We start from the raw sequence: 9,467 nt of genomic DNA, 5'->3' as shown, positions 1-9,467 counted from the left end.
GAGTAGTATAGGTCTCCTTTTTTTCTTTTTGTCTTTTGACCGTACTATAAAGGGGGGCTAAAAGTAGTAGCTTGACTTAGTGAGTCTAGACGTAGATGATGCACACTTGTTAAATTCTAGCACTAGGTAGAGCATACAAGTCCATGGTGAAACTATCAAGGAATTAGAGCTCAAAAAGAGTTGAATTGGACAAGTTCACAAAACATTTATTCACCGGATTATCCTCTGATGGATGTCTAATACTCACCGGATAAACACTAATTGAGGCATCCGAATTATATGAAAAATTTCAGAAGTGTTACACCGGAATATCCGGTGCTGAAAGTCCGGTGACCACCGGAGCTTTTCCAGCAGAGAAAATTTTCGGAGAAAAACAATTTTGTACCCACCGGATTATCCGGTGAATGCATAATATGAACACCGGACTATTTCTTGCAGAGAGCATTGCTTCGGGCCACAGTGGAAAATTACGTTCACAGGATTATCCGGTGACTTAGCTGGCAGACCACCGGAGAAATGTTGTGAAGAAACTCAGACAAATTGAACTCACCGGATTATCCGGTGGTAGCAAAAATATCACCGGAGTATTTCTTGCAGAAGGTTCTGAAATTCGAAGGGTCGGGTGAGTTGTACTCACCGGATTATCCGGTGTTGACTGTTGTTCACCGGAGTTTATCACCGGACAAATGTTGCCGTGCAACGGCTAGTGACAGCTGGCTCTGGGTTTGAACCCACCGGACTATCCGGTGATCTTAAGGATACAGCCAGCGGATTATCCGGTGATTACAGTAAAATGAGAGTGGTTAGCCAACGGCTAATTTTTGATCTCTAGGCTATAAATACCCACTCAGTTGGTTTCAACAGTGGCTTTTGCAACCCTGTAGCAGCTCATACACTTGGTGTGTCATTTAGAGGCAAGAGAGGGAGCACTTGTGTCCATTTTAAGTTCTTAGTTGAGGATTAAGGACTTCTTTGAGTGCTTGGAGAGTAACAAGTGTGCATCTAGCTGTTGTCTAGGCTTGGTCTTTGTCAAGTGAAGCTTGAGGCTTGTTACTCTTGGTGGTTGGCAACACCTAGACGGTCTTGGTGATCGGAGGATTTCTCGGTGAGCTCTTGTAGCAATTGTGGGAGCCCCGAAAAAGAGGATGTACTTGGTTTGATACCCGCCAATCCGGAGATGGAGAAAGGGTAATCAAGAGGGAGCACTTGAGCCTTGGTGACTCAAGGGGGAGCGACATCCTTGGTGGATGCTCCAACGAGGACTAGGGGGAAGTGCCAACTTCTCGAAACCTCGGGAAAAAATCGGTGTTGTCTTCTCTGACTCTTTACTTTCTTGCATCTTATTTTGAGCTTTGTTATTATTGCAAGTTCTTCTTGGGAATTGTCTTTCTTAGTTAATTCTTGCGTGGTTAGCTATCTTGTGCTAGTTAAAATTCTTTACTTGCGTTTCTTATAAGTTTTATTTGGTCAAGCAGTGGTTAATTAAAAAAAAAAATTAATATCCCAATTCACCCCCCCCCCTCTTGGGCTATTCGATCCTTTCAACACCCAGTCATGCACCACGACCATGACAACGCGAAAGAGTTGCAACCTCAATCTCCCTATGACCAAAGCACTGGCCTCCTCGGTCACAAACTCTAGTTGTTGCACCATGCTAGCTCGCATAGTGCCGTCGGGACTGGGTTCAAAGGCTATGAGCACGTCGGTCAGCACGTTGATGAGGTCGTGGCTATGAGTGGCTAGAGCTCATCCTCACAGACGTCAAGCGTGCGGACAAGAACCATGCACACCTCGACAATTGGTATGTCCAAACTCCTCTAATCACAAGGAGCAATGACGTGACAGCGCGCCGGTGAGGTAGCAGAGATGTTACCGGAGTTAAGAAATAAAACGACACGAGTTCGAATCGGTCGTCGAATCGACGGGGTTTACACAGGATTAGCTCAAGGATGTCCCTAGCCGTTCTTGCTCATGCATCAAGAGAACCAGCTCGAGTCGACGCATCGCCTCATCGACGCCCATGCCCTACCATCCCGAGCTCCCAACTGCACCATGCCGCCCTACTAGAAAATATTCATCATGAGCGAGATATTTCCGAGCTCTCCACCGCCTCTACCCACCTAAAAATAAGCCAGAGAGCCCCTCTATTTGCCTCACTACCAACCCATAGCTCCCGTTGCTCTTCTTCGCCTCCCATCTCCATTCCTCCCCTCCTCTCCCTCGACTCCGATGAAGGATCAAGCCATCGTCGCGGTGGATCTCTTGCCTCCGACCACCCTTGACCAAGCCAAGCCTCAGGTAAGCACCACCACGCTCTCTCTTATCCTCCCCTCCCTCTCCCCTACTCCTCCTCTCTCTCTCTACATGACCACAACGGCGCAGCACCGAAGCTATCTGCCGCCACCTTTCTTTATCGTCGACCGTCTCTAGTCCCCTTTGGATCTAGCCAACACTACGGATGAGTTCCCCATGCCGCAGAGCACCTCTACCGAGCACGTTGTCAGGCACCCCATCGGTCTTGTGGGGATGAGAACAGAGAGAGCTAATGGAGGAAGAAGAAAAGGGTGAAGCTGATATGCAGACCTTATCTAACTTTGATACGTGGGTCTATATGTTTTTTTTCTTTTTTATCTATTTATTTGTTGAGCGGTTTCATGTATTGTGTATATCATCGTTCACGTAGTAAAACAACGGACACATCAGCGCCACTTTAGAGCAAAACCACATTTGGATGGGACAAAGAGAAAAAAATAAATGGTTTAAATTGTTGAGGGTGCCTGTATATCTTATTTTATGGCTGGGAAGAAAAATCGGGCTCGAATAATAGTTGAAGAGTCAAAATAGATTTTTTTTTCCTTCTCTCGTAGGCACGATGTCGCTTGCCCTGCCTCCACGGCCAGGGCCCAGGAGCCAGCAGCTACCACTTGCGTGTTGCGCCATCGATCTCCCTCGCATCGCCGGTAGCACTGCACGGTGGCGCAAATCCATACACCGATACGCGGCTGCTCGGTTTAGCAGCCGGCTTTGGTGCTGGCTCATGCTTGCGCTGTCATGTACAGCACCGGTTTGCTTTCCTTTGCCACGATCCATGCAGTGCAGTCTATGATCATTTTTTACCTTGTTACTGGGTTCGCCAAAGCTGTAGCCCATGACGGTCATTTCGACCAGTAACTGAGCGTGGCAAGAACTTTGCTGCTGTGAGCGTAACCACGACTGGTACAGCGGCGAGCCATTCTTCAATCACGCGTCTAAAAAAGAGTTCTCCATTCACTCAACGCAGCACATATGTCTGGAAGAAGGAACTGATCAATTCCTCTGACGTGAACGTTAAAAGATAGTTATCATTGACATGTGAATTTCTCACATTTAGATTCATATATCAGCGAAAACTAATCTCTGATGTTACATCTCGAACTGGAAGGGACGCTTATCCGTTCACAGCGATCATGGGACCAGCCCATGTGCGCACGGCGGGGGCGCCCCGGCTCGGCTGGCACACCACTGCTGCACCAGCGCACGCACGGGCGCACCCATGCCGGCGGGATCCGTCCAATCGCTGCGACGATTTTTATTGGAAAAAATTGTATGCAAAGATGCAGGAGAAGTCTCCTCAGCCCACCGGATAACCACCACTTGCCCCTACCACGAATCTCAAAATAGTGGCTGACATCCTCTCAATACTAATTATGTATATTTAATAAATATATATGATAATTCTCTTTTTAATGAGATTTATCGTTTTTAGATCCGCAATGGGGATAAGAAATAGCTATCAGATAGTACTGCAAGGAGAGACAACGATTTATTTTCCTTTTTATTGGGAGCAACTCGGAATCAATCCGAAGCGGATTAGCAGCATCTAGCCACGTAGGTCCCCTTCCCTTTGCTGTTCCCAGCTTGGACGAATGGACTCCGACGCAAAAAGCAGCACAGCCCCACGCCTCTATCCTGCGTTCAGATAACCTCACTGTCGTGTGGGGTCTGGGATCGCTTGGGCCCACGGATCTTGCAAGTTGAGGTGCGGGGCCCCCGTCCCATGTGTGGGCGAGCTGGCTGGGTGAGGTCAGAGACCGGAGTAGTTAGGGTCCTTCAGTTAAGTATTTTTAGATTTAGAAAATTTTGAAGTTATGAATACATTAAGTATCTTCAGTTGAAATATTTCATTTTTATTCTAAATTAAAAATAGACATTTAAATAACTACATTTTATCTTATAAAATCTAAATTCTGTATAAATTTTAGAGTTGTAGCTCTACCCAACATACCTTAATGGCAATTGCCCGGTGGAATAATGAAGCGGTTTATATAATTGAAGGGTACGTGCAGGCCCCCGACCGTGCACCTGCAGCTGCTGTACAGCACAGCATCAGCATTGAACTTTTTCCTCTTTTAGAAATAATTTTAAATCACAAATGAGTCATACACACCGGCAGTGTTCACTGTTCACCCAGCTGAGCCTGCAGCACCCGTGCGTGCCGTTCGATTTTCTTAATCCTTCGCCACTGCAGCACTCACATGATGGATCGGCCACCCTGGATTAGCGCGAGGATTAAAAGGGATCAAGTGGATGGGGGCACCAGCTGAGCCCGAGATGAGCATTGGATTCTTCAAAACATTCCGACTGCGCTCGTGCAGGTGCAGCTGACCGTGCTCGCGCTGGCTGTCCTGCACATGACAGCTCCTCCGGTTCGCCGTTGCTTCCTGTTCGGCCGAAACGACAACGCGATGCACTGAGAGGCCAGCGTGCGGCGCCTGCAAACACAGGCCCTGTTTGTTCCTGTTTATCAATAGTTTTTATTTTTTAGAAAAGTTAATTGGTTAAAATAATGTTAAACTTATTACTGATTTATATATTTTTTTAAGCTAATTTTTGATGAAATAAATTCAAAATTGATAAGCTGACTGAGATCAATTTTTTCTGAAAAATTAGTATGCTGAAAACCTAAAAATTAAGTTTATAAGCTAACCGTTTTTTTTAAATCTATAAGCAGTTTTTCAGATAAGAAATTTTTCAGAAAAAACTCATAAATTTTAGCCGTGTTAAAATAAAACTACAATTACTTAGACATAGGATGCCAACAAATTACCATTCGCACTGCTATTGTACACAACCGTGTCACCAAAAACTAATACACTAAGGTCATCTTCAACAGATAATTTAAAAATTCATCATCTGTAACACTATTACAGCATCATCTTATACTATTACAGTACTATTTATTTTTTTTATCTCCAACAGCTACCCTATTTCCTATATTCTACTACTCTTCTCCTCACTCCGGAACCACAGTTAATCTCTCTAAACAGTATTACGGTTGCTACAGTGTTTCAGCAAATTTAGAGTTACAGATTCTCTCCTCAGTACTGTAGCACTAGATACTGTACCTGTGGGGAGCAAATTCGAGTGCTACAGTATTTTCAGGGTACTGTAGCAGTGGGAACCTCTCTGTTGGTGAGCTGCAAATCTTGTGAGCTGTCAGATAAAAATATTTTTTTATATTACGCTGTTTTGGTTCCAATAAGTACCCTTTTCTGCTTTTTTTTTTAACGAATGGCACTGAATAATGTCCGTTCCTATTGATGTAGTAGGAAAACCCTTTTCCACTTTTAACACCATATATTGCTCGCGTTAAAAAAATATTGCCAAAGAGAACATACAAGCATGAAGCATTAGCCTATACCGATAACACTCGTTCCATGTAAGCTACTATAATAAATTGGAGGCTAAAGACATCTATCCATCTCCTATCAGTCTGTCTTGTGTACATGAACTTTTCTCAAACCCTATAGGAAGTAGAAGTGAATTGTTTTCTATGAAATTCTTGCAACATTCATAAGAAATCCATGTGTTCCATGGTGACATTTTTTGAGTGATATTGTGTTAGGGTTACAGTTGTTAATCTCTGGACCAACAAATGCGACCGGCTGATTCGCAACATCATCAACCTGATGCAAAAGTGCTACCGGTTTAGGCACTGTTTTTAAATTTTGATTATGGATTATAACCCTAAAAGCAAAAACAAACAATCACACTATAGAAATTGATTCTCACAATTTATAAGTTAATTTGTACTATAAAATCTCATAATTTACAATCTAATGAGATAAAGATTTCACATATTCTATATACTGAAATGGATTCTCACACTAAACAAACCCTTAATTCTCCGGCAGACGAAATCTATGGCGGTTACAAAACGGAAAAACTACAGCAACAGCAGTCGCCCCAGATTTCTCCACGTGCCGGGCCCACTCCCGATAGCTACCAGCGCCAACTGGCATGTGGGTCCGAAACACAGTTCCTTGGGGACCCACCCTCTCTTATTCGCTGGAGCGCGAGTAGCGAACAGCTAGCTAGCTCCAACCGAAAAGAAAGCGGCAACTAGCCGAGATCCCCGCTCGCCGGTTTGAAAAATAATTGAAAACCGCTTAATATTAGTAAAAACCAGTCAATTCGATTCACCAAATTCTATATTCGATCAATTTTCAAATTTAGATGAAAAATTAAAAAAGATAAAAAATTCTAAAAATACTAGAGACAATTCTAAGACTTTTTTGATTTTTTTTTGACAAAAATAATATCGTTTACATCATATTTTATATGGAGTAAGTTTAAAGAAAGAAAAATACTGAAATGTACCATATGAACATGTTGATTTGACATATCACATTAAAGAAAACTAAACATACAAACACATATTTTTCTTATATAGGACGTATCTTAATAGATCTTTAAAATTTATATCACTTTATTTAGAGTTTTATTAATTTCTCCATAATTTTTACAAATTTCATAAGCATAAAATGAAAATGTTAAGAAATAGCATTGCAATTAACTTTTTCATATCCACCATTATTTTTTCTACATAAAACATATTATAAGTAAACTAATAAAATTGGTTTCACTAATTTTAGAGGTGTGATGGGTTAGTTATGAATTAATCTAATTGCAACACATTTACACAATCGTACATGTTATAATAACTATTTCATGAGTTTATGTATTTTTAAAAGATATAGGATCATGTAACAAGACTAATAAGATCGATTTCATGATTTTTGGTTTAGCAAAGAATTAACTAACTTTTTCATCATGTAACTGAAAATACTTTTATCATGTTGATCTTATTATAAGGAAATCAACAAAATTTGTTTCACTTCATTAGAAGCTCAAATAAATTAGTTATTGATTTTACAAAGTTGAATTATTTTTTTAGTTTCTTCAACTTCACTGAAATTCAATAAAATTGAATGGTTTTTGATGAAATTTAAGTGGTTTTCGATCATAAACAAAATGCGAGAAATACAATCGGTTTTTGATGGAATTCGAGCAGTTACCAAATGGTCGGTTCGGCCAAATTTTATCTCCGATTTATAAATTTGACCGAGTAAATTTGTTCAAATTCTTACCGAATTTTGACTAAAATTTTCGGTTTTCGCGAATATTAGAAAATCGCTGGGGGCCCAAACGAATTTTCCAACCATGCTCCCCGCAACTTGGACACAGCGCCGCTGCCATACGGATCCGGCTCGGCTGCAGCTCGCCTCCCCACGGTCACCACCACGCTAGCCCTGAATCCCACGCACCTCCACTGACAGCCGGGCCTCAGCGTCCGGGCCCGCGCGCCAGTGAGCGATGCCCGAGGCGCAGCACAAGTGGCCGTGCGCGGATTGGTGATCCACAGCCGCGGCTCACCAGGATCCAGCCTGGCCACGCCCACGGCCCCGTTCCTCGCCCGATCCTTATACCACACGCCCAGCTCTTTCCTCCCTTGTCTCCCTCGCGCGTCGCCCTCGCAGTGCATCCGTCGCCGCCAATCCGAGCGGATCAGAGCAAATCCCGAGCGGATTTCGTGAGGTGGGAGTGGAGGTGTGGTAGGAGAAGTGCCATGGACCCGTGCCCGTTCGTGCGGGTGTTGGTCGGCAACCTCGCGCTCAGAATGCCGGTGGCGCCGCCGGCGCCGCCGTCGGCCGGCGCCGGCTCGGGCGTCCACCCGTCGACGTCGCCGTGCTACTGCAAGATCCGGCTCGGGAAGATGCTGGTCCAGAACGTTCCAGCGCCGCTCGTGCTCCTCTCCGATAGCGGCGAGCAGACGCCGGCGTCTGGCGCCCTGGCCGCGGCGTTTCATCTGTCGAAGGCTGACTTGGAGTGCTTCAACGGGAAGCCATCGCTCTTCTCGTCGCGAGGGGAGGCGAGTCTGAAGGTGGCGGTCTACGCCGGCCGGAAGGGGAGTACCTGTGGTGTCAGCTCCGGGCGGCTGCTGGGAAAGGCTACCATCCCGCTCGACCTCAAGGACGCGGTGGTTAAGCCCTCGGTGCTGCGCAGCGGCTGGATCTCGATCGGGAAGCGCGCGGGCAAGGGCTCCCCTGCGGCCGCGGATCTCAGCCTCACCGTCCACGCCGAGCCCGACCCGCGATTTGTGTTCGAGTTCGACGGCGAGCCGGAGTGCAGCCCGCAGGTGCTGCAGGTGCGGGGCAGCATGAAGCAGCCGATGTTCACCTGCAAGTTCGGATGCCGCAGCAATAGCGACTTGCGGAGGCCTGGGATGCAGCCGGAGCGCGAGGCGGCGGGGAAAGAGCGGAAGGGGTGGTCGGTGACGGTGCACGACCTGTCGGGCTCCCCCGTGGCGATGGCGTCCATGGTCACGCCGTTCGTGCCCTCGCCTGGGACGGACCGCGTGAGGCGTTCCAACCCGGGCGCGTGGCTCATCCTCCGCCCCACCGGTGACGGCGCGTGGGAGCCCTGGGCCCGCCTCGAGTGCTGGCGCGAACGCGGTGGCGCCGGCGCGTCCGACAGCCTGGGCTACCACTTCGATCTCCTCGTCCCTGGCGTGGACCACGCCGTCACCCTGGCAGAGTCTTCCATCCCGGCATCCAAGGGCGGCAAGTTCGCCATCGACCTCACCGCCGCCCAGCCCCTCAGCCGGGGCGGCACGCCGGGGTGCAGCCCGAGGGGCAGCGGCGACTTCACCAACTGGCCGCTGGGCAACTACCGCGGGTTCGTCATGTCCGCGGCGGTCCAAGGCGAGGGCCGGTGCAGCAAGCCGACGGTGGAGGTCGGGGTGTCGCATATCGGGTGCGCGGAGGACGCGGCGGCGTTCGTTGCTCTAGCAGCAGCCGTGGACCTGAGCATGGACGCGTGCAGGCTCTTCTCGCACCGGCTCAGGAAGGAGCTCTCGCACCTGCAGTCCGACCTGTTCCGGTGACCCGGCCCGACGACCGGCGGCCTCCGCGAGTCACGAGCAAATTGTACAGAAGTAGTTTGGCAGATGTGTGCGTTAGTGCTAGTTTGTTGGAGTAGTTCGTCGATTCCGGTGATCGATTAGTTGATCAAGATCACCTTTTTTTGTGAGCTCGAGTGTGGTGTGGTGATTTTTTGGTTGGTTCCTTCGCTTTAGCCATGTAGGGTGTCCTCTTTTTTGGATCTTTATAATCGAGAGCAATTTGTGATCTAGAAATGTGCTTTCA

General features: G+C 46.9%; 1 protein-coding gene across 1 annotated transcript; it reads left to right on the top strand.

The window, feature by feature from the left end:
* The first annotated feature begins 7,770 nt into the window (after window positions 1-7,770).
* On the top strand, window positions 7,771-9,467 carry LOC133915355 (uncharacterized). Its single transcript, XM_062358489.1, has one exon. It carries the CDS (start codon window positions 7,889-7,891, stop codon window positions 9,203-9,205), a length of 1,317 nt encoding a protein of 438 aa, XP_062214473.1. The 5' UTR covers window positions 7,771-7,888; the 3' UTR covers window positions 9,206-9,467.

This window comes from Phragmites australis, chromosome 4, assembly GCF_958298935.1.
Source record: "Phragmites australis chromosome 4, lpPhrAust1.1, whole genome shotgun sequence".
Lineage (NCBI taxonomy): Eukaryota > Viridiplantae > Streptophyta > Magnoliopsida > Poales > Poaceae > Phragmites > Phragmites australis.
This window is presented reverse-complemented; position numbering and strand designations above follow the sequence as displayed.